Raw genomic sequence first — 25,915 nt, 5'->3', positions numbered from 1 at the left:
AGAATACCACCTTCCTTTCTTTTCCCTTCTCAGCTGCCTCTTTTTCTTAAAGTCCTAGTGGCACTGACCTTAAGGGCACATTAGCAGGAGGGGGACTCTATAAAATTAAGTATCACCGTGCTGTTTTTTCACAAGATAATTTATTAAAATCCTTAAGAACAAAAAAGCAGTATTATAAAAATATATGCAGTGGTAGTCAATAGCTGACAAGTATTTATGTAAACTACCATATAATTCATTTTCACACCTCAAATATGAAGCTGCAAGTGACAGAAAGGAAGACAAAAACTTATAGCATGATAATAATCACCGAGCAATTACTGTGTGCTGGACTTTACATTCTTTCCCTATATTATCTTATTTAACTTAACTGTTACATGTATCCTGTGAAGCAGGCTACACACTTGCTTTTCCAATGAAGAACCTTAAGCTTAAGATAGTTAATTGCCCAGAATCACTTGGCTAGTAAGTGGTGAAGCTGAGATTTGAACTTAGATCTGTCTGACTCCAACGTCATGCTCTTGAAATGCAAATAATGATTATACATTTATATTCTTTACTCTAATAAAGATTTTGTTCTTTAGTGTTAAAAATTATGAAAATCACTTGATCTGTTGCTCCATAAAACTGCTTAATCAAACATTATTATTATTGCCTCACTTACCCTCGTTTTTAAAAGAAAGATTCAAAGAGAAAAATATAGGGACAAAACTAAACAGGCTTCTCTTAATGGAAGGTAAAAAGGTTCCAATTTTTTCCTTTGTGTTTCAAGCTGAAGAAAGCCCTTGATGAAGCCAACTTCAGATCAGTGGAAGTGTCCCGGACCAACCGAGAGCTGCGGCAGAAACTTACAGAGCTTGAAAAAACGCTGAACAGTAACAAGGAGAAAATAAAGAATCAAAAGGCCCAAATTAAGCTCCACTTGTCGGCTAAGGCGAATAATGCTCAGAATGTAGAGAGGATGAAGGTTATATGAGAAACCCAAAGTCTCTAATCACTTCCTTCCCTAGTGCCCTGTGAGGATCCAGGCAGTCGATGGTGTCTGGGGACGTAGGGTTTAGAATCCTAACAGCAGCATGTATTCTCTGGGAATTATAGCCACACTGGGAATTGGGCAGATTGCCTTTTGGGAGGACTGTCTATTTTCAGCAGAGATGCTACTTTGTAAAAGGTTTCTCATTAGCTGCCAGTGCCATGTGTGGCTCCCCATCTGCCCCTTCCACGCTGATTGTACTGAACTTTGCTCTTTTGGGATCTGTGTGCCAGAAGGGAAAGAGCCCAGCAGGAACTGATAATTTTGGGGTCTCATATGGGATTCTGTTTGCCATCCTCTAGGCAAAAAGAGCAAACCAGTTTTTCCACTGATCATCTTTTTATGTTATTTCCACATTTACTTTCAGCAAATAGAGACAGAATTGAGGCAAATGGAGCTAATTAAGGATCAATATCAGAAAAAAAACTATGAACAGGTAGATGATTTCCACAAACTCTGTTTACCTTTCATGTAAAACCCAAACTTGGACAGGTTCGCCAAATGTCTCCCTCTTTGTATTCTCTCAGTCATTGAGTATCCAGAGGTTTGTATGTGAAATGACTAACCTGCAGAAAGAGATGCAGATGTTGGCCAGGCGCCAATATGATACTTCAGCACGGAATAAACAGCAAGAGCTGCGGCTAGAGGCAGAGCGTAGAGTAAGGCAGGAACTAGAGAGTCGATGCCAGGTAAGAGGTTTCTTAGATTCATTTCAAAGATTATCAGCAAATGGCATGGGCCAAAACCCAGCATTAGTGTACCTAGAAGAAAGCATACATTTACCAGTTGTTCATCTTAGCCGAGTCCTTAGAATAATAGTAACTAGGAAGAAGCCTGTAGCTTTGAATGTGGCAAATATTTTCTATTTTCATTCAAATTAGTAAAAATGTTCATTTTTAAAGAATAGCTAGAGCTTACATATGCAAAATGCCAGCAACTAAGTAAGACTTCTGAACTAGATTTCATAACCTTTCAGGAACTTTATACCCCTTGGTTCTTCCCTGTAGCACAGATATACCTGCTGCTGTTACAGGACTTTTAACTATTCCTAGCCTAATAAAAAGCATAATAACATTACATATCACTGAGAAGGGACTTCAAGAGATCATTGAACTCTTGTCTTCCAAAAGAGATTGTCTGCTATGAAAAGTATCCCTCCAATTCTGAAAAGAGGTGTTAATCACTTTCTCTCAGTAGAATCCATAAATCAAAATTTGTAATCACATACATATTAGGTTAAACTGAAAATAAAAGTTTTCATTTTATATTTTGGTAGCATCTGAACTTAGAAAGTACCTCACCCCACTTTCATAATTTGGTTGCCCATTTATTACAATAGTGAGAAGCTTTTTGGTTCCATGTGGTACATCAGAAGTTTATAAAAATCTTTGTATCACATTTTCAGAAATTAGAAGAAACTGTCAGACACCTGAAGAAATGTAAAGAGGCAACAGAGCATAAACTGAAAGAAGCCAGTGAAGAATCAGAGCAGGTGAGCCAGACCCATGGACATAACTTAGACAAGTTTCCTTTAGTACAGCAGTTCTGAAGCACACAAATCAGTGTGAAAGCCTTCATTAACATATTTGTCAGGAATGCAACAGGCAGGAACCAACAATAACTTACTAAGTGTAGTCTCTGTTTTAAAGAATAAGTAATGTTTGAATTGAGATTCTGTGTCCTGATGATAGATAATAGAATGCTAAAATATTAATTAAACCAGAAATCCGGCCGGGCGCGGTGGCTCACGCCTGTAATCCTAGCTCTGGGAGGCCGAGGCGGGTGGATCGCTCGAGGTCAGGAGTTCGAGACCAGCCTGAGCAAGAGTGAGACCCCGTCTCTACCAAAAATAGAAAGAAATTATCTGGCCAACTAAAAATATATATACAAAAAAATTAGCCGGGCATGGTGGCTCATGCCTGTAGTCCCAGCTACTCGGGAGGCTGAGGCAGTAGGATCGCTTAAGCCCAGGAGTCTGAGGTTGCTGTGAGCTAGGCTGACGCCACGGCACTCACTCTAGCCCGGGCAACAAAGTGAGACTCTGTCTCAAAAAAAAAAAAAAAAAAAATAATTAAACCAGAAATCCAAGTCCCTACCAGTAGGGAAGACCAGCCTGTGTATGGAGTTTAATACATTATTGTTTGACATGAGCTAATGAAAATGGAAGCTCCTTATTTAATCAATAACTACAAGGGTAAAGTAGGCCCTATTTAATTAATTTGTGAATTTGCTTCTCTATTCTAAACTTAAATTGGCCTTTTTGAGGGTATTTAAATCAAACACTTTTAAAGCTAGAAAGGATCTTTGAGATCAGTAGTCTACTACAACCAGCCTTCATTTTCCAGATAAGAAAACAGATTCTTAAGCTTAAGGTATCACAATGATGTTGCTTCTAGTTGATTATGATTTGTCCCTGGCATAGCCATTAAATTAAATGACAGTATGACTGTCAGGATGATACATTAGAGTGTGGACTCTGACAAATCTGAGTTTCAGTGCCAGCTGTGACACTTACTGTGGGCATGTAGGTTAGTTACATTGACTTTCTTGAAGCCATCAATTGCCATACCTGTAAAAGTCAGGAAGTTAATATCTGCTACATTATTCTGATCAGAATAAGTTTCAGTGAAGGTTAGCACCTTTCTCATTCCCCATGCAGTAGTAATAATAGATGTGATGTGCAATGCCATTTCAGTCATCTTTCCCTCCACGCCTGGTAAAGAATGCTAGAGAAAGGTGGATTTTGGTTTGGTTTGGCTGGGGAGCTAGGGTTGTACCTGTCATCAGGATGCACAACAAAATCTGGAAAATATTTTGGCTTTGTACCTTTCTAAAAGTTAAATGACACTATAAAAGGGAAGTTCTGTTTTCTTATCTCACTATAGTGTATCCACACTATGACCTGGCTAGCGTGGAAAAAGTACACAGTAGTGCATCCTTACTGAGGACCTGTCCTATGTGAGATACCCGGCTAAGTGAGGGCATACAGAGTGAACAAGATGAATGGGGCCTCTCCTCTCATGGAACTTGCCTTCTTTCAGCCAAGAGAGAATCACACCACCCTCTCAGACTTCAGAATCAAAAATGAAAACACTGTTCATGTAACATAAATAACCAAAGAGGAAAAACCAGTCATTTAACTTTTTATTCTAGGGGACATGTTCTGGAGCTATTTTGAAGCAACTTTATATATAAAAACCTATTGGCTCTACTTCAAAATACCAAAGTGTTCCCAGTAAATAGAAAAGTGCCAGGCATACGCTGGCACTCAATAAATAGTTGTCAAATACATGAACAGTGATTCCAGATCATCTTTAACTGCAGACCATTAAATGGACTGTTTTTAAGTCTAGCAAAGATAACTTGTAAGTTTGTGATTAGAAGCCAAAGTACAAAAAGATTTTTGATGATAAAGGAAATAAAAATAATACAATACTATTTTACACTAAGGTGGTCCACTTTTTTAGTAGTTCATTCTATTACCTTATAAAGCACAATAGAAACATCTAACCTTTATAGTTTAGGTACTTTGGAGAAATACTTAGAGAACAGAATTCAGAAATTTAAAATATGGGTTGAACTGTATTCTTTAAGAGTCCTTCATATGTATTCTTTTCATCTTCAATGTCATCTTGTACTTTCATTCTTTTCTCCTGGGTCCTCTCTTACCTTGGTTCACATTCAGGAAAATATCATAATAACAAATGCATTAAAAGCAGCAAGCCTGCATGCATTCTTTAACCCCCCATTTAGAAATTATTCTCATCTATAGATTATTAAGTATATTGTGCAAATAGGCTGTAGGGACCTTGCAATCAGAATTTGAGTGTTTTACTATCTAGGTAAAAAGTCTCTGGAACTAATAGACAAAAAACTTGTAACTGTTTCTTTGTTGTAACTTTTAATGATAACACTTACATGTTCAGATAACAGCTAACCTGGAAGAAGCTCACCGTTGGTTTAAGTGCAGGTTCGATGGCCTACAACTTGAGCTGACAAAAAACCGACTGCAAAGGCTTCCCCAGGAAGATGGGTGGCAGGAAGAGGTAAGGTTAAGACATGGTTGTCTTAAACAATTTTGTATTTTTGCTTCTCATATTTGTAAGTATAGAAATTCTCTTATCATCTAGCTGCTCTCTCTGTTAATCTTTAGTTTCTTTAAACTACTGCTAGAAAACCAGTGAACTAAATTTTTTTTCTTATAAAGTTCCACCTCTTCCAAACTGTCTAGATTAGAACCACCTATCTTGATGAATAAATGACATTCATAGAGGCAAAACAAATCCTAATTGCTGCAGTTAGTTTTGAACAGTCAGTGGTAGGTGTGTTTTCTTTCCAACAGGACGAAGATATAAGCCACAATGTCACATCCAGCCAGTCTGCTCTACAGCGATGGGAGAATAAACAGAATCTTAGGCTCATGCCCAAGAAGTTTCATTCTGAGTTAGAGAGGAAATGATGTCCTTGACCAAAGGAGCTTCTTTGTGTATAGCTATACCTCTGTGATTCTGCGAGCCCAGCAACTAGGGCTGACCTGTTTCTACAGTCATAAGAACGTGAGGTCTTTAATGTGAGCTGGAGATTTTGGACCTGAGTTTATCCTTTTATGAACTGTTTTATGTCAGTACAGAACCACCCCATGTTTTTTGTCCCTTTCCCCATTTCCATTCAATAAATTTATATTGTATGATAGGAGACGCTGTTGCATGAGTACATTTTATCAAAAGGCAGTTAGTAAGGTACTAAATGATATGGCTACTAAATGGTATGATACTTTGTTTCAATGAAATGTCCTAGTCTAACATTCAGTAGATAATCCCTGGAAATAGAATCACCTGGAAAACGGTAAAAAGTATTCCACTGTCTTGTAAACTTACACACTTCTGTGTTGGGTAATTATCAGCATATCTTTAAAAAGATTAATATCTCTATTCTTAAAAAAGACATCTCAGAGATTGTATTTATGGCTTCCTTGGTCATTTAAAAGGAAATTTATTGAATCCAGCAGTCTGTTTTACTCAGGGAGACTATGCCTGACCAACATAGCTCTTCCTTACTATAGTAAGCAATAACTTCAGCTTTGTCTTTTTATTTCTGATATTGAATGATGGATTAGGTAATCCAGATTTAACATATGTAAATGGTTGGCATAATACATGGCTTAATTAATGCTCAAGTAATGGTGGTAGTTGCTGCTGCTACTGTCAAGACCTAAATCAAGTAAACAATTACAAAATTGGAAAGAACATCAAATATACGACTGTTAGAGGTGGATGAGCCTGCCGCTCAATATCTGATATAAAAAGAGAGAGCTGAATTTATTGCTTACTATACAGTAAGGGAGCACTGTGTTGTTTGGGTATATCCTTCCTAAGCAGAGCAGATGGTCGATCTCATGTAGGGTTTTGGGGAACGTGGAGTTCAAGGATTAGAAGACTCTCAGAGGTGTAAGTGGATTGACATCTGTAGCAGCAGAGTTACTGGAGTAAGACTGTTGTTCATTGGCATTCAGAGGCATGTTTATTGGAGTCCACGCCTGCTTGTTTGACTTGCAGGAGTCAGGGACTATCACTGGTTTGCAACCTTATAAAAACACATACACTAAGGCAAGTTGTCAGTGATCTAGTGGACAAGTTAAAAACTGATTCTGATAGCTGCTTGTTGTTATGGCTTTAGAACAATCTGTTCCTGGGACGGTGGAAACATACTTATTCTTTGTGCCTCCCTTTTGTTCTTCATGTCATCTGTTAGGATGTTGGCTCTATGGAAGCATTTAACACTGAACAACAGACATCAAACAACTGTTTTGTTAATCCAGGTACAATATGAAGTGTTAGCACTGGTATAGACACCTCTCTGGTTAGAAAAAGGAAATTCATGGCTATTACCCATAACTATTTTGTTTCTGTGGTTTGAAAGTGTCTCTTCCAAAATTCATGTTGAAACGTAATCCCCATTGCTATAGTATTAAGAGGGTTTGACCTTCAGGGAAATGATTAAATCATGAGGGCAGAGCCTCATAAAAGGGCTGGAGGGAACTAGGTTAGGTCCTTTTGCCCTTCTCCCTTCCATGTGAGGACAACAGCATTCAGCCCCTCCAGAGTACACAGCAGCAAGGTGCCATCTTGGAAACAGGGAACAGGGTCCTCACCAGATACCAAACCTGCCAGTACCTTGACCTTGGACTTCACAGCCTCCAGAACTGTGAGCAAGAAATTTCTGTTATTTATAAATTACCCAGTCTCAGATATTTTGTTATAGCAGCAGAAATGGACTAAGACATTTGATTAAGGAATTTAAACTTGTTTGCTGTGTCTCTAAGCCTTGGTTCTATTGTTTACTAGGTCAGCCAAAGTGAGGGAATACATTTCTCATGATCTCCTCAGGTTGTCTAACTACAATGGAATAGGTCACTATCCTTGGGAGTCTTTCCTCCAAAAGTGATTTATCCCTTCAGACTCTTGATAAGGAGATATAGTCACTTGAGGGTATTGGGGAGTCATAGTCTTGAAATGGCCTAACCAAGAGCCCCACAGAATACTTAACCGTGTGCTGTGTTGGCACTGAAAACCTTGGTCCTGAATTCCACATAGGAAAAAAGATCCCAATTATGACACAAAGGAGATGATCAACTTTAATGGGTGTAAATGTACTGCCCCTGATTGCTGTCATGATGGTTGCAGTTATATGCTGTTTATATCCTCCTTGTCCAGAACAAGGACATTTTTCATCACTTATGTATTGTCCTCCAAGGGTATCATTATTGATAAAGTTAGTGTAACATACCTTTATATTATTTTTTAGATTGGGTATACTAGCTTGGGGGAAGGGAATTATAGTTGGGTGATCATTTCTAGTAAAGTTTATAGTTGTCGATATCAAGGGGGATATGATAACTAAATTAGAATTATATATGTTTAAACCAGTAAAGAGAAGAGTATTTACCAAAAGGATAATAGGCAAGATATATGTGAAAGAGAATGTGACAGAATAATCTTGTACTGATGGTCTGAGGCAGAAGCTGCCTATTTTGTGTGGTCATCTACATGTTCTGAGGCTTTTGGGTTAACAGTCAACTTCTGTAGATCATCTGCGTCTAAAAGTTCTCTGGAGAACTTTTGGATCTTTAGTGGATATAAATTTCTAATTCTATTAAGGCCTTTTCTGTTTTTCCAGAGGACTTTTCCAGGCAATAAGGATTCTGACTAAAGGGCAAAACTTATGTAATTGAAATCATGAATAACTGTTCCAGCTTAATGTGGTCCTCTATCATTAGATAGATGGAATGTCCTTGGTAGGAAACACAAACTCTAATCATTTTTTAGCCCTTGTAAATGCTGACTTTTTGATAGGGGAATACTTCTCCCCATCCAGAAAATAAATGTGTATGTGTGTGTGTAAGATATGTGTGTGTTTGTGTGTATCTGTATATATGTGTTTATATACATAAACACATAGAATGAAGCAATGGTATAAAATCCACTTGTAAATACTCAGAGTCTTTTAGGATATGGTTCTAATTCATACCTCACCTTTACAATTTTTCCAATTAATTTCTTATAGATGAGACATGATCTGGCCACATCCTTTGTCACACAGAAACGTTTCCAGTAGTGGTTAATATTGTGACAATTTTTTCCCTACTATGATGGGTTGTTTTATAGAGGATTTTAGCAAGTGTCTATTTGAAGTTTTATCTAGTGGTACTGAGTAGCCATTCTAGTTTTGCTAGATCTTATCCTTAAGAATCTTACAACCCGATCATTCTCAGTGCTTCTTTACAGAATTTGGCAAAGATTTAGATTTAGTGTATTTAAGATGTATTCCTGGAACTTTTCCATGGATTTTCTATTTGTTGATTTTTTTGTTGTTGTGTAAGGTGTCTTTATGGAGGGACATTAAAGTTGGAACAACCTATTTAGTGTGATGATTTGCTAAATTACTTTAGTACAGCATACTAACTTCTATGTGGATCTCTACTTTTATGACAGCAATAGTTTCAAAGTAGTATCAAGTCATCAGCTAATTCATATTTGTTGTTCGTTTTTAAAGGATACTGGAAGAGGCTAAGATGTCTTTGTTTCTTTAAGTGAGTTATTCTAAAAGCATTGCAGCTACTAGAGTATACATTTGTTCTTTTATTTTCACAATTTTTCATGCCCAAATATCACAGTTTGGTCATTTAAACAGTTTGGCTTCTGGTAAGGAATTAAATTCTTTGAGACATTTGCTGCCCTTTATATAACCAGCCTTGTTTGTCCCTTCTCGTTTTTAATATAAGATCCATCAACAAACAATATTAAGTCAGAATTTGGTATTGGAGTATACAAATTTTCTGTTTAGGGCATGAACACACCTCTTGAATTATTGAGATGCTATAATGAAATTCTCTTCTGTTGAGTAAGAAATATGAAAGTGCTGGTTAAGCTGTTAAGCCAGGACATGGGCTTTTGACCAAGATTGGGGAACAGGGACCAGATCACCCTCCCACCTGAAACAACCAAAAAACAGACAAAATATGTGAAATATATGACACTTGACATCATGCAGCAAAGAACAGTGATCCCTGAGAGAAAAGGAACAAACGAGGTGACCCTCCCATTGCCTCTGTATTGAGGAGGAACCAAGGTGGAGCCGAGCAGGTCCCTGGAGTTAAGGAGGTGGAGCAGAGGCCAGAGAGACAAAGGCAGTGACAGTCCCAGGACAGAGCACCAGAAAGAGAGCTGGGCAGGCGGGACGTTTTACATGTCTGCAGAGTTGTCAGCACACGCATGTGAGGAAACTACCTAAGGCCAGAGAAAGAACCATCCTGAAAGGTGTTAGAGGTAACGGTGCCTGGCACACATAGTACCAGTTCCCACCAGCCAGACTTGGAAACCTCATGATTTATGGGGCACTGGGTAGAGTGTACAAAAGGGTCTTGTCTCAGTAGTAGAGAAGAGTTAACCCTCAAGTGAATACTGCTGTGGTCCCACCTAATGAGTCTTAAAAGTAAAATCCCAAGTGATCTGGTTCCAAGTAGCTGTGTTCCAGAACAAAGCTTAAGAATATGTATATCATTTGTACCTCCATAATATGCTAAAAGAAAAAAAATATGTACAGGCATACTAAAATATATGGCACTCATCAAGGTAAAAATCAGTATCTAGTATCCAATCCATAATTATCCATAATTTGCAAAGCAGCAGCAAAACATGGCCCATAATGAGAAATCAGTCAAAATTGACCCAGAACTAACATAGATGTTAGAATTAGCAGACAAGGACATTAAAGACGTTATTGTTATAACTGCATTCTTTATGTTCAAAGAGTATTACACCAGCGGATGGTAATATAAGAGATATAGTCATGGGCCACTTAACAATGGGAATACATTCTGAGAAGTGTGTCCTTAGGTGATTTCATTGTGCAAACATTGCAGAATGTATTTACGCAAACCTAGGTGGAACAGCCTACTGCACGCCTAGGCTATATTGGATAGCCTGTTGTTCCTAGGCTACAGACCTGTTATTGTACTGCATAGTGTAGGCAGTTGTAACACAATGGTAAGTATTTGTGTATTTAAACATATCTAAACATAGAAAAGGTACAGTAAAAATATGGTGTAATCTAATGGGATCACTGCTATGTATTCAGTTCATCATTGAAAGAAATGTCATGTGGTTGTTACAGTAGTGACAAGAATTCGTAATTATGTAATTAGCTTGTAGAAAAATGATGAGTGGGTTTTCTTTAGCAATAGAGATTTACCACATGTGGTAATATCAGATTTAAAGATAACACTGATTACAAGATCTGTAGATGCTTTGAGTAATTTTTTGAGTGTACTAATTGTTCTGAGGCAGGGAGGCTAAGCCATGGCTGCTGAATTAAGCGATGGACAATGGTTCTTCTATGTGTGTGGTATTGTTAACACCCCTACAGCATGGACTAACCTCTCCATGTTTGTACAGAAAGACTTAGGAAAATCTAGGAAGAATCGATCTGGACTCTAATTGACTTGGCTCTAATCTATGGAGTCTTTTGCCCCAGGGCAGAGGTCCCCAAGCTTTTTGGCACCAGGGACCAGTTTTGTGAAAGACAATAGAACAGAGGCAATATTTAAAACTGTAATCCAGGCCGGGCGCGGTGGCTCACGCCTGTAATCCTAGCACTCTGGGAGGCCGAGGCGAGTGGATCGCTCGAGGTCAGGAGTTCGAGACCAGCCTGAGCAAGAGCGAGACCCCGTCTCTACTAAAAATAGAAAGAAATTATCTGGCCAACTAAAATATATATAGAAAAAATTAGCCGGGCATGGTGGCGCATGCCTATAGTCCCAGCTACTCGGGAGGCTGAGGCAGTAGGATCGCTTAAGCCCAGGAGTTTGAGGTTGCTGTGAGCTAGGCTGACGCCACGGCACTCACTCTAGCCCAGGCAACAAAGTGACACTCTGTCTCAAAAAAAAAAAAAAAAACTGTAATCCAAGAACACTGCCAAAAATAGAAAAAAAAAATGATTCTACACGTTGATGGGGCTTACCCAGTACCTGGGAAAAACTGAATAATCAACTTTGAGACATATTCTAATACAGGTATTAGATTTCAAAGACAAAATAATCTTAAGGTCTATAAACCAAAAGCTCAAATAACTCACAAAGGCAAAAGAGACTGGCATCAGACCATGAGAAACCAACATGCTAAGCAAGGAGCAGCAGTGTGTTGGCAGAATTCTAAGATAGGCTCCAAGATTTCTCGCCCTCAGTGTATATGCCCTCATCATCCCCGGGACTGTGAAATTGATGGATTTTACTCCCATGATTAGATTATGTGTCACAGTTAACTTTAAGAATGGGATATTATCCTGGTGGGCCTGACCTAACCACATAAGCCCTTTAAAAGCAATTTTCTCCAGCTAGTTGCAGAAGAGAAATAGATTTAAAGCACAAGAAGGGCTGGGCACGGTGGCTCATGCTTGTAATCCTAGCACTCTGGGAGGCCGAGGCGGGTAGATCGCTCGAGGTCAGGAGTTCGAGACCAGCCTGAGCAAGAGCGAGACCCCGTCTCTACTAAAAATAGAAAGAAATTATCTGGCCAACTAAAATATATATATAGGAAAATTAGCCGGGCATGGTGGTGCATGCCTGTAGTCCCAGCTACTCGGGAGGCTGAGGCAGGAGGATCACTTAAGCCCAGGAGTTTGAGGTTGCTGTGAGCTAGGCTGACGCCACAGCACTCACTCTAGCCCGGGCAACAGAGTGACTCTGTCTCAAAATAAATAAATAAATAAATAAAGTACGAGAAGGACTTCATGTACCCTTTCTGGCTTGAAGAGGAGGAATCCACATATGCAGGTGGCCCCTAGGAACTGAGAGTGGCCCCTGGCTGAAAGCCGGCAAGGAAGTAGAGACCTCCGTCTCCACGCTGCAAGGAACTGAATTCTGCTACCAACCTGAGCAAGGTCGGCAACAGGTCCTTCCCCTGAAGCTGCTCTGTGGCTTGGAGCCAAGTGGAGACTGAGATGAATGCTAGATAGAGTCTGCCTGGCTCATCTGGGCCACTAGTCCATTTCCTGACAACCCCTGTCCTGCATCTTTTCTATACCCAAAGAGAGTACCTTTGGGCAGGGAGTCTGCCCGAAGTTTACCAAAGAGACCCTCTAGAAAATAAGGATTCCTGCCAAGGAAACTCCATGATCTCAAATGGGATTTCTCTTCCCAGCCAAAGTGAGGCTTGTAGGGTTCTGATTTCTACTCACTTTAATGTTGGTGCCAACCTCTCCCTACACCTTTAAAACCTCTTCTGTTGCAAGTGCTCCAAGGCGTTGTAGGAGCTGAGCAGAGAGCTACCCCATGTTGTTTTCTCTGGTTCTCTACAGTAAAGTCTCAGCTTCCCCTTCTTCCATCAGAATTAACAAGAAGAATCTCAGGAGTTTCTTTTGCCTCTTGAGTTGCCTGAAGATGGCCCGCAGATGCCAGCACTTTTGACTCTTCTCCGTTTCCACTTGCTGCATAAACAAATATGGTAAGTAAGTTCTTGACTCACCCAGCAGACACACAGTGAGAAGACTTCTGGCTTCACCGTGAGACCAGGATCATTTTTGTTTAAGGCAAAGCTGAAAGCTTGCGATAAAGCCTTTATTCAATCAAGCCTAGAGGCCACGATCTCTGTATTTTTAATCCTTATACCATCTCAAAGGAGGGCCTTGTAAATCCTTCACAATCCACCTCTGCCTCCTGGCCTCTGAGAAGTCTAGCCATGTTTCTATAGATGCCACTTCCTCTCCCAGCATCTGCTTTCTGCTTCCAGAACCTGTTAGCTTTCCACATAAGCCATTTCCGTGGTTCTGTTTGTGCCCTATTTTGTCAGTCCAAATGTAGATGGGGCTGATCTGCTTTCAGCTGAGATCCTCCTGAGAACTCCACTTGATTTTTCAGGATCTTTCTTACTTTCCTGAACACAATCCAACCTTATTTTGAAATTTCATGTTGTCCATAAAGGAAAAAACAAATGATAAATTTGATAATACCAAAATTTAAAACCTGAGTTAAAAAAAGACACCATAAAGTGAAAAGACAAGTGACAAGGCTTAATGCTAGATTAAGTAAAGAATCCTTACAATTCAGTAAGAAAAGTAGGACCTGATTTTAAGAAAATGGGCAAAGAATGACAAAAGCAATTCAGAGAAGAAAAAAAAATATCCAAAAAGTTCATAGAGATATGAGAAGATAGATTTCAGCTTAACCAGTATGCAAATGAAACAACCATTTTCATCCATCAATTGGGGAAAAAAAATGTGAAGCAGGCAGGGGAAGCAGGTATCCTCACCATTGTTACAGCCATTTGGGAGGGCTCCTTGGCATTGGGTACCGTATTAAAAGGCATGTACCCTACGGTGCAGCAATTCCGGCTATATACACAGCAAGGTGTGCACAGTTCTAGTCTTTCTCCCCTGGAAAGGCTAACTCCTAGGCATCTTTGGAGGAAAACTTTAGGCCTTTCCTGTGAATCATCTGCAAGACAGACAGACCTTTATATTGTTAACATTGACACTTGCTGCAGAACTTCAGTGTGTTAACCTGTGACTAAATCTGTCTTTTTTCCTCAGGTTTACCAAAGAGACCCTCTAGAAAAAGTGGGGATGGGAAGAGAAAAGAAGAAATTAAGGAGAGGGGGAGAACAAACCTGTCCTGTCATTTAACTACTGAAATACTAAGAATATTTTAGGCTTTTATAATCTGGAGATATAGAGTCAACGTGAATTGGTCTTCACTCATCCCAAAACTGGCTTTAATCTGCGACTTAAAGGTAAACGCTTTCCAACCTTTTTCATGTCATGGCACACAGATTAAAGGGCGCTGTTTGTAGGGATTTGCTGGGATGAGCGGCCCAGGCTGGGCTTCGCTGGCCTCCCCCAGGCCTGACAGGTGATCGCACTCGCGGCTCGGGTCCAAAGCCTTGAGGGCTTGGGAAGTCTGTGAATATCGTGCGCCATCTAGCGGTCAGATTCACTTCCTTTATCCTCCCCTGGTCAGACAAAACTAGCACCTGAAATGGAGAAAATGCAGTATCTTGCCTCCCCCACAGCACAAATTTACCAAGCATCTCTACCCAAACAAGACTGAACTTAATTCTTTAAAGCATGTTATTAGAAGAATTCTTCATTCAACTGTCTGTTACGTAGGTATGTTTAAATAAGCAGCATTCATTTTGCTGCATTGAAACCCCTCTGAAACTAGAAGAATCCACTAATTAGCTTTAGAAAGAGGAAACAGAATTGGCTATGACAGGGTTGACTTCTGCTTGTCCTCCTTTATGCAGCCTCAGGTCACTGAGCCAGAGGTATTGGCTTTTTCTTTCCTCCCTACACTTGCTTGAACTCTCCTCTCTGGGTATTAACACACCACGTCTCTACTAAAATGCTGAGTGGTCCTGCTAATTCTCACTCTAATATTAGCTTGCTTACCATGAGTCTGCAACAGAATTAATATGGGGTATGACCCTCAGGGTTGTGATTAGACTTTTCATGCATGATACAGTCACCTTTATATCTGCTAGACTTTTTTGGTTAAGGCTGAAAAATGAGCAGCAAGAAACACATGTTACGACTCCAGCTCCTTTCCGTGCTGATGGGAGTAGTGCAAAGGGACAGAGCTTTCTGGATATGATTGCTTAAATGTGGAGGGATGGATACTGAACTTTTTTCTATCCAAATGTTAAAATTTCCCATAATGTATTGACAATTAAATGTATGAAGTATAATTCTAAATTTATAGAAATGTACTGCCACCTACTGCATATAAAAAAATCACTGCAGGGTTATGTTCCTCCTACTGGAATTATTTGTAATCCAGGTGCAATGAGATACCTTGAAATTTACATGAGTTTACAAGATATAGTACATAACTGCCATGAAGAATTTATAATTTAGACTGTTTTGTAACCTTCAATTTTCTTACCTGAAATTTTGTCATTTCTTCAATCTTCTGTCTTTTTTAAATTCTATTTTCCTCTTCTCTTCATTGAATTAATTTTTACAATTACATTGTGAATCTCATAAAGCTCACTCTTTGAATTCCTTCGTTTTTATAGCATCCTTCTCTTATTTCATCTGTAGGATATTTTCTCATCCGGGGATATTCATTGCATTTTCTTTGTTTCTTATGTCCTGCGTTAGTTCTGTTCCCTTTGAGTTCCTTCCCTACTCCCATTTGCTGTCACGGATTTCTTCCATGTCAGCAGCTTTCCTCAACTGTCTAATGACTGAGCTGCACGTGCGCTGATAGCCAGGTGCCACCAGGCTGATTGGGCTCAGCAGCAGGGGTTTGTTCACTGGCCAGGTTGGGTTTTTCATTGGGAAACCCCCAGTTGTCAGTATGCATAGGTATTTTTTTCTTGAGCAGGGTTTTTCTCAGAAGGGAACCCTTCAATTTTCTACTTAAAAGATAGTAACTTGATGCCAATCTTCTGGAAGTTAAATAGGAAAAGGAAGCTGCTGTTTCACTGTTCAGTGTGTAGATTTTCACTTAATCCTTTGCATAGTAGTGAACAAATCTGTTAATCTTACACCACCACAGTAGGCACACTGCCCCTACTCTTGCTCTGAACAAGTTTTAAAAGCCTGTTATGGGTTAGACTTTGTGACACTACTTATAATTCAGCAACAAAGTTTTATATTCATTCCTATTTGCTGTATGCTCTTCTCGTGAAAATGGCTAGAAAACAGGAATGCTACATAGAAAGCAAGATGGAGTGGTAGATCAGTTAGGATTTTTTTTTTTTTGGCGCAGCTAACAGAAAAACTCAAGCTAGTGTAAACATCAAAGGGGAAAGTTAAAGAATCAAGGATACCTTGTAGAATGAATCCAAGGGTAAGAATATTGCTGGCTTTAGGATGGAACTGAAAGTTGGAAAGTCTCTGGGAATCCAGAGTACTCTCCACCTCTCATCTTTATTTCTCTTATGTATAAACCTCATTTTTCTTTCTCAACAGAATGGGATAACTGGTAGTTGGCCTCATAGCTGTGAAGTTCTCCACAGAAACGTTCTATTTCAAATCTAAAATTTGCAGTGAAGGAGGGAGGAAATTCTTGATGGGCCCCGCTTCATTCAGGAGCAGACTCCCTGCTGAATCAACTGAACAGTAGAAGCGAATCTCATTGCATAAAATTGCTATCAGGATCCCATGACAGAAGGTAAGAGAGTGACTGAGTTTTTTTTAAAAAAAAAAAAAGACACCCCAAAAGATGTTTACTGCAGGTGCTTTGATAGGCTGAAGGCCTTGAGGACAGAAAAAGTTAACTTCCAATTTCCTTTTTCTTTCTAAAATGAACTTACGCTCAATTTTTATGTTGTTACTCTGAACAAGAGTAAGAACGTTCCTCTAAAGGAACATCTTTGAGCAAGGAGTGGCCTGCTAGTGATCTTCAGCATGCTCTCTATATAAGGTGGATATGATACCACCACCATGACCTACCTTACTGGTGGCTCAATCTCAAGTATCTAGTACTGTACTTAGCACATAGTAGTAGCACAGTAAATAAAACTCAGCAAGTGGTAGGTACGATTTTAAATGCTAAACAAACTTATGCAATATCAGACCTTTTTTTCCTTAGAAGACCGCTAGAGAGATTTTATTTTTTTCCTTAAAGGCTGTTTAGCAGACACTAGAGTTACAGTCCAGTGACCTAATTCAAGAGAGAAACTCTGAACACAGAATTCGGTGGAACTGAGCATTCTAAGATACAAATCTAACTTATTAGTCTATCACAGTTAGCTTTATCATTAAAGCTAAATGGCATGTAATAAATAAGCATGTGAAACCTTAATTATAAAAATAAAATTTATTTAAATTATGTACACACAGAGTTCTCAGTATATTTACTTATTACATACAAATTCTGTTTCTCAACTAGAAAGTTATACAGTATAAACAGTAGTAAGAACTGCTAAAAAGCTCCGATTGTAGTTCTTTGATCTTATGCCTACTTGTTTCTCTCCCAAAATTGGACTGGGTCTTACAATCCTTATGTTCATTTATTAGAGCATTTACTTTCCCCTGAAAAGCTGTTGTTAAACTAGTAGTATATCTAAAAAGTATTGTTATCTTAGATTCAAGAATATATACTATTTGAGAAGAATGAAAGGTTTTTAACTTTATTACTTTCCTAATGATCTTGAAATGGAAACCATGTCATTTCATTAAACATGATCCTTTTTTTTTTTGGGTCAGGAAGCCACAAATACAGATCATGCATTTTTTAATTTGCCTTGTAGTAGTATATTTTGAATTAGCCTCGCCTCCCAGGTTTCACAGTCTGTAGCTAAGATACATGCAGCTGAAAAGTAAAAGATTATTTATTTATCTTTCTACCATGTAACCATTTTAAATAATTTTGTTAGCTGCTAAGTAATGGTCTTGACATCCTAAAGAGTACCAATCTGTCTTTAATAAGCAACCTCTTTTTTGATGTATTTGAAAAACTGCTTTATAGTGTATTTAACTCCAAGCTGGCTCAAAGGCTAATAAGACTGGGGACAATTTTACTATAGAATGGTAAAGGAAAATGACAGAACAAATATACCAATTTGTGTAGGAATGATAATTTTGCATCTATATCAAAGATCATTATTATATATTAAAAATGAATATACTGTTAGATAATTCTGAAATCATCACTTCTATTCTGGAGTTAAGAATGATAAGCCCTGAGACAGAAGATATTGGTCTCACACAGCAGCTGCCAGGCTTTCTCAGTTGAGGTGCTTTATATAGAACAATAGGTATACAAAAGCTTTTGAGCCATTCCTGTATTACCGCTGCTCTGATAAATGAGAGACAAGTTGTAGGCAATATCTCTTCGTAAGTCTAACTGGTCAACTTCTATACCCTAGGGGGAAAAAGATAGATAGATACATGTTTTTATATTTCAAACTGCCAACCATGACAATTTTATAGCAAATTAATAGTTTAAGTTTTCAAAAACTGTTAAAACTCATAATACTAAAAAAATTTATAAAAGTGTGTATATACCTTCAATCAATGCTAATTCAGGTAATCATTATAGTACCAATTATTTCAAAATGTCTAAAGTCTCACCAATAAGCCACAGCAGAATAAACTCCAGATGAATCAAGGATTTACGTATAAAAAAAATACAGTTGCATTAATCTTGGGTAAGAAAGATCCTTCTAAATATGATAGCAAAAGTAGAAACTGTAAAGTGAAAGACTGATATGACTTCATAAAAAAAAGCTTCTATGTGTAAAAAAATAATAAATGAACACAAATGACCAGATCAGGGAGAGGAAAAAGACCTATATATCACAGGAGGGCATATACCAAATTGAATACCTCAGAGGTGTTATATTTTTTACTACTTAAATAACAATGCGATGAACTCAATAGGATAGTAATCTTCCCCAATACAAATTTTTGGGGTCAACTGAAAAATTAAAAATGATACCTATAAAGCTCAAGTGGTAATATGTAAAGATATTTATGAAATAGGAACACAATGGATGTTTGTTTTATCAGCATAACTATAAAAGTATATATTCATTTGTTGAAAGACTAAAGTTGAACAAGGGTAATAGAAAATAACTGTGAGGGAACATGGGGATTATGAGTGAAACTTAAAATTTTTTTATATATTGCTGTGTTAAAATACATTTAAAAATTAGCAATGAAAATACTCATACTTTTCTTTAGAAATTAGACTTTAAACACAGATCATAGTACTGGTAACACTTTTTACCCTATCTGATAAGCAAAAACTACATTAATACTGGTCTTTCATCTTTATAGAGAAGTATGTTATTTATATTACCCAATACTTAGGAGCTGGGAGACATGAAGCCCATCTGTGAAGCACAGGGGCTACCTTAACTGATATGTTCCCATGGTTGCTGATCAAGTCAAAAGGCCAGGATCTCAAAGATCTACCTGCTGCTGAACACAAATGCACTGAATAAGGGAAAAATACATTTTGGTATACAACCTGTAATTTATTTCACTGTCTGGACCACAGCAGCTAACTGTACTTATCTACAGACAAATGAAGTGACTCCTCAGTTTTTAAATTATACAATACCTCTACCACAAGTGGAGGGAGCTCTAGGGCCTTCTGGTAATAGTGGATTGCAAGATGAATTAGCCCCAATTGATGAAGGCCACGACCCAAATTGTAGAATGATTCCTGGCAAGGCCCACGCAGACTAAGGTATCGATTAAGAAAGGAAAAGCCCTGCCAAAAAGAAAAAGATAATTCAATATTTCACTCATTTGACAAGTATGTACTGAACCACTATATTACCAAGTGCTAGGAATACAAATTTTTTTAAAAAGGCATAGTCCAGTTTTAAAAGCACATTATCTGTTTAGTGTAGTAAGGTGTCAATACACAGCTCTTGTGAAAGGTGCAAGAGAATTTTTTTTCTTTAAGCTAGGGACAAAAATATTCACAGAAAACAGAGCGAAATGTTAAAACTACTGACCAGAGTATAATCTGTAGTAAACAAGATTTTTTTTTAAATGGTTTCAAGTTGGCTTTTGTGGCATTATAAGTTCATAAACATTTTGATTTGAGATATATGCCTAAAAACTTAAGATACAAAACCTGAGCCCTTATAATGGTAGTTTAGAAAGGTTTACTCTGAGGAGCAAGTTAACTTGGCTATATTTAACCTTTCAGGGTAAACTGTACCTTTTATAAGTTATCTCTCAGCCCCATAATAACCTCTAAACCCAAAAAATTGGAATTCTTTTCCCCCCTGAGAACTTCTGACTCAAAGACTTTATGGAGAAAACTATTTCAGAGCAAAGCAATAATGATGTGTGTTACCACGTCCAGAAAGCACTTGCTGCTTCACCTCTTCCCATATTCACTTTCCCTTTTAATACAACTTCAACTTTTATCATCTACTGAAACTTACAGATTGCAAATGTGCATGTGTCCTAATTAAATATATTACTTAAGGAATTGGGAGTAAATCAACTAATTTATGAATATAGAATGTAATTATTCCCTGCATGATCTGCTATATAATACAATGGTCACAAATTTTCCTTTGTAAATAAATACATAATAAAAATATGAGGAAAAAGAGTAGTCCCAAATGAACATTTAGGTCTTCTGATATAATAATGGGAGTTACCTGCTGCCTTTTTAGAAATTTTTAACACATTTGAGAGGATAATCTCCTTGATAACTGAAAGACTATTCAGATAATATTTAGTGATTTAAAAACTAGATAACATGGGCTTCATCCTGTAAGAACTATGAATCATCAAATATAAAAACTGCAAAAAAGACAAAAGCATATAGTTTAAATGGAAAAAAAAAAGTTCTTTTGATGTTATGTTACATTTTAATCAAATTATTAAAAGGCCCAGTGTATTCACTATCTATGTAATATTAAATAAAGGTAGAGAAAACATGAAAGATTTTACTCTTACAATATGATATAAAGGTAAGAAATGTAGTAAACTATAAAAAATTAGCCTTTTTTTAAGGCAGTATAAAGGAAAATTATAGTCCTGTAGCATGAAGAAATATGAGAAAACAATTTCACAAATTATGCTATTACAATAAAATCTGCTTTTTAGAAACTTTAATGGAAAATGTTTAACATACACAAAAGTAGAAATTAGTACAATGAATTCCCATTACTTACCTCTTGTTTCTTTATTCTCAATCATTTGTAACCTGCTATTTTCCTATCATAGTAGTTTGAAAATTAGCTTCCAAATTACTTTGAAGTACATGAATTTTTGCCTTACCAGGCCAACAAAAACTATACATTTTACCTATGAAATGAGTTAATCCATAAAAATTTCCATTAAATTTTTACCAGAATTTTATGAGGGCAAGCAATTCTGCCTGTGTGTGTACTCACTGCTACATCCCCAGTTCTTAGCACATAATCAGGGCTCAATAAATGTTTAATTTATAAACAATCCTACATTATCAAAAAGCATCCATTAAAGGAGTTTTTGTTTTTCAGGGTTTTTTTTGCACTTACGCTTATTTTCAAATATACAAAAGAGACCACTTTAATGAACGCCATACCTAGTTTAAACAATTATCAATTTAAGCTTTCCTTTAACCATTTAAAAAATTTTTTTAATTTTAAAATATTAAGGGAGTTAAATGTTTTTGTTACATGAATACCTTATATAAGGCTTAAGTTGGGGCTTTTAGTGTGCCATTTTACTTTAAAAAAACAAAAATTCTTTACTCTAGATCCTGCTATTCCATTCAAGCCAACATTTTCTTTCCTTCCCAACCTACTGAAAAAACATGTCTATACCAGATCATACTTTGGAAGCATCAAACATAAAAATGAAATCATAAAATCAACAGTGTTGAAGGGACAGTAGCGAACTAGACAGACAAGATCTCTGATCTCAGAGTTTATATTCTTGTAAGAGGAGATAAGCTATAAAAAAAAGGGAAGAAAACAAAAACATAATTTTGAATTGTTATAAGAACCAACAAGAAATTTTTGAAAGAACCATTTGTTGGTGATGGTGTAAGGAAACAGTCACACTCCTCATATTATATGTATGTATTATATTTTTAAAAACTAATTTAAATTAAATGAATCTTTAGGACCTAGGATGGCTAGAGATTTCGGGTCCCCAGACTATAAGGAACCCTGCATGTGGATTCCTCCAGATTTTGCCTGTGTCTTTTTCCCCTATGAGCTGAGGGTGTGTACTTAATATCGCTGTAGTAAGTCTTGGCCATGAGTACAACTGTATGTTGAGTGTCGTGAGTGCTGAACATAGGGACAAGTGTTGGAGTCTCCCGACATGTGTACTAAGCATTGCGTATTACTTGGAAACTGGATTTTTAAAAAGCATTAAATGTATTCATTTCTAAGAAACACAAAATCAAGTAATGAGAAATCCAAATGAATTACCTGTACAATAAGAGCATGTCTCCTTAACACATACTTCTGAGATGCCATATGAATAAAGGTTAGGCCTATACAGAGGCTATAGAGAGGTTCATGGGGGTGGGTACGAAAGGCTTGCACGTACTGGCCTGGAAAAAGAGCCGTGGTGTCAGATGGTGTGACAAGAACAATGCTCCTTATTTCTTCAACACTTAAATATATTTTAAGGCTAAACATTACCGATTTTAATATATACCATGTGTACATGATATCTTAAATATCAGCCCATTAATTTGAATTTTACAATGTATAACATATAACACAATTAGAAATTTTCCATGCATGTATCCCGACCATGAACATTAGTATAAGTAACTAAAAGTAACTTTTTTCTAGGCACAGTGAGACATTTCTGTGTGGAGTAACACTTCCAAAATAATTTATCAATTGTGATCATAAATCTGTTTTGAAAGCAATGTAGGAACATGTCTTTTGGTGAGTTCTTTTGTAAAATTAATTGATCTGTTTTATAAATTCAAATGTGACGGAGGTGAGAAAAGGGAAGCTTTGTTTTGTTTTTTATGTTATAGGTGGTGTTTTCTCAAATGAGCAACTATTCTGTTTTTCCTGAGAAAGCTAAATGTATCCAATAATAAGAATTTGAGGTTTTATGAATTCCAATTACCTCATGTCAAAAGCCTAATTAGATAGGTGAATTTAAGCAAGTTGTTCTCATAAAGGAATAACATAGTATATACTAAAAACTTCTATTCCTTCCAGCTTCTGTTCTGGAGGGAATGGCACCACAGAATCTCTTTAGCAGCAAAGAGGGTAAACTGTCCTTTGGGCTTTTCTATTTTTACCTTTTGTAAAAGTTTCCAATATAGGAAAATGAATATTTTATATTTTCTTAATTCCCAAAAGCATACAAAAAAAGAGGAAAGTTTAAACATTTGATGTTTGAGGTTACTGGCTGAACAATTCTAAAAACACCAGCCATGCACAAAGAAACGTGAAAGTATTAAATAGTCAAAAATCACAGTTTATTCAGAAGAAATGAACTTGGCCACACTAGCTTTTAGGCAGCAGGAAATACATGTCTAATTTTAAACATTTGGTTAGGTATTTTTCTACTTTGTTTCTGATTCCTCAGTATAGAAATTCATTATAAATGATTAATGAACTTTCCTCAGTTTAGTTAGAATAAGCACCATGTAAATAAATCTCAATATAAAGATTTGTCTCCTAAAGGAATGAACTATCAGTATACCTTAAATCCCTTTTACACTACAGCAAATTAAAATCAGGGGGCAAAACATCCATAATTAATGGAAATTATTTTAAAAATAAGCCTAAGCACAGAGAACTGTTGGCCTTTACAATGAATTACAAGACCTACATCATGAGCTTTTTACAACCAAAGCTTAATAAGAATTAACAAATATTAATGTGGTTAATTATTATTGCTGATAACTTACAGCCACTTACTATATGTGCCAGGCACTGTTTTAAGTACTTTATATTGACTCATTTAATGTTCACAATAATCTACAAGGTAGGTGCAATTATTATCTCCATTTTAGAGTAAAGAAACTGAGGCAGAGAGAGGTAGAAGAATTTGCCAGTGGGGCCACTATTTATTTTTTTTTAATTTTTAATTTTTTTTTTGAGACAGAATCTCACTTTGTTGCCCAGGCTAGAGTGAGTGCTGTGGCATCAGCCTAGCTCACAGCAACCTCAAACTCCTGGGCTTAAGCGATCCTCCTGCCTCAGCCTCCCGAGTAGCTGGGACTACAGGCATGCGCCACCATGCCCGGCTAATTTTTTCTATATATATTTTTAGTTGGCCAGATAATTTCTTTCTATTTTTTAGTAGAGACGGGGTCTCTCTCAGGCTGGTCTCGAACTCCTGACCTCGAGCGATCCACCCGCCTCGGCCTTCCAGAGGGCTAGGATTACAGGCGGGAGCCACCGCGCCCGGCCCTGGGCCACTATTTAAACCCAGGATGTTCCACTCCAGAGGCTGGGCTCTTAACCACCACACTGTCTATGCTTGACAAATCATGTGCCAGGATACTTACCAAGTGCATGCTTAAAACTACCAGACACAAATGCATTGTGTCCATTTAAGACACACAGTGCATGATTATCTGGGTTTTTCAGCATTAATCGGAGACAGAAGCGATGATGGCGCACATCTTGGGAGTGCATGGTAACTTGATTGAAAATGTTCCAGAGCTGGGGTTTATTGACATTTTCCATTACCATTATCCTAAAATTGCAGAAAGAGGGTGAGGAGGAAAATAATGTCAAAAGACAATCTTCCTGATTTCTAAAGATGAAACCCCTCAGTGCCATCCTACCAATATTGAAAAGCACCATCCCCCAATATGGAACCATAGAATGTTTCAATATATTTAAGCAAAACCTCTCACACAATGAAAGTTTTTTTTCCCAAAAAAATGATAGTGTTTATACATCTTATTTCTGCTTTTCATCAAAACTTTGAACTAAAAGCCAGAAGTGGTTTAAGTTTCACTTTTTCTCTCCTTGCTCATAACAGCTGCAGTACAATGAGCACTAAATAACAACTACTACTAATATCTGCCACACATTGTTAAAAGGCTTTAACCCTCATAATAATCCTATGAGGTGGCAGTATCATGATGTCCTTTTATAAATGAGAAGACTTACTCACTAGAGGTTAAATAACTAGCCTAAGGTCACACAGCCAGTTAAGTGTCAGGGCTGGGATTCAAACCCAGGAAGCCTGGCTCTAAAGTCCGTGTTCTCAAATACTGCCTCTGAGAATCACCACTGAACTGAATCAACCAGGAAGCAACATGAGAGCTAAAAATAAAGTAAATGTACTTACTCTATCAGAGAATCTAATTAAAGTATTAGGAAGTCACCTGATATAGTTGTATGCCTTTCTGAAATTTTTGTCCAGAATTGCAGCAGACAGACCAAAGTATTCTAGTTCTTTGCGCTTTTGCCTGTCATCATAAAATGAGTAATATTCCAATGAAGAATCTACAAGTAATTCAGCCTCTTGAAATCGGGATAGGTCACATAAGGAGTATATGGCCTTCAAGAGAAGGTTCCACCAGTCATCTTTTGTCAAGACACTTGTGAGGACAGCAAATATTGCTAAAATGAGACCAATGAAAACCAGTTAGGACACTGTATCTCCAGAAGTAGCAGCATTAGAAAAATTCAAATCATCAATTTTAAGAAAAACTTAACCATGGGCCTGAATTCTTGCCAACACTGTCCTGACAAAGATAAGAAGGGGGGAACTGCTTATTTTTACTCCTTAAATGCTACACCCTTCTGCTCTGCCTGCAAATCTGCAATCCCAGGCAATTCTGACTCTGACTTGTTCTCTACTAGGTCCAGCAAGCTTCATTTGCATTTTTCCTTGCTAGCTAGGATATATGCTTCTCCAGCGCAGAGCAAGCATGCTTCCTGTGGCTGCAGACTGACAGGATTCTGCACATAAAAG

General features: G+C 37.5%; 2 protein-coding genes across 10 annotated transcripts in view; one reads left to right on the top strand and one right to left on the bottom strand.

Annotated features, from left to right (window-relative positions):
* Positions 1 to 25,915, top strand: part of CCDC150 (coiled-coil domain containing 150) — a 108,014-nt gene that overhangs the window by 59,659 nt on the left and 22,440 nt on the right. For 5 of the 9 annotated variants that reach the window (XM_045558971.1, XM_045558970.1, XM_045558974.1 and 2 more), the window contains 6 exons: positions 773 to 967; positions 1,401 to 1,469; positions 1,561 to 1,722; positions 2,439 to 2,525; positions 4,960 to 5,079; positions 5,376 to 5,718. In XM_045558971.1, the coding sequence (XP_045414927.1) occupies positions 773 to 967; positions 1,401 to 1,469; positions 1,561 to 1,722; positions 2,439 to 2,525; positions 4,960 to 5,079; positions 5,376 to 5,492 (750 nt within the window). In that variant the 3' untranslated portion in view covers positions 5,493 to 5,718. Of the gene's footprint in view, positions 1 to 772; positions 968 to 1,400; positions 1,470 to 1,560; positions 1,723 to 2,438; positions 2,526 to 4,959; positions 5,080 to 5,375; positions 5,719 to 12,916; positions 13,059 to 14,116; positions 14,317 to 16,501; positions 16,704 to 25,915 lie in introns of those variants that run through there. The other 4 variants (XR_006736786.1, XR_006736785.1, XM_045558972.1 and 1 more) reach the window with 3 other exon arrangements.
* Positions 17,337 to 25,915, bottom strand: part of GTF3C3 (general transcription factor IIIC subunit 3) — a 31,100-nt gene continuing 22,521 nt past the window's right edge. The window contains exons 14-18 of the mRNA XM_045558977.1: positions 25,323 to 25,560; positions 24,492 to 24,682; positions 22,435 to 22,559; positions 19,602 to 19,754; positions 17,337 to 18,398 (exon numbers count right to left, since the gene is read on the bottom strand). Of these exons, the coding sequence (XP_045414933.1) occupies positions 18,276 to 18,398; positions 19,602 to 19,754; positions 22,435 to 22,559; positions 24,492 to 24,682; positions 25,323 to 25,560 (830 nt within the window). The 3' untranslated portion in view covers positions 17,337 to 18,275. The remainder of the gene's footprint in view (positions 18,399 to 19,601; positions 19,755 to 22,434; positions 22,560 to 24,491; positions 24,683 to 25,322; positions 25,561 to 25,915) is intronic.

This window comes from Lemur catta, chromosome 8 (genome assembly GCF_020740605.2).
Source record: "Lemur catta isolate mLemCat1 chromosome 8, mLemCat1.pri, whole genome shotgun sequence".
Taxonomy (NCBI): Eukaryota; Metazoa; Chordata; class Mammalia; order Primates; family Lemuridae; genus Lemur; species Lemur catta.
The sequence above is the reverse complement of the archived record's forward strand: the minus strand, read 5'-3'. Positions and strand labels throughout refer to the sequence as shown.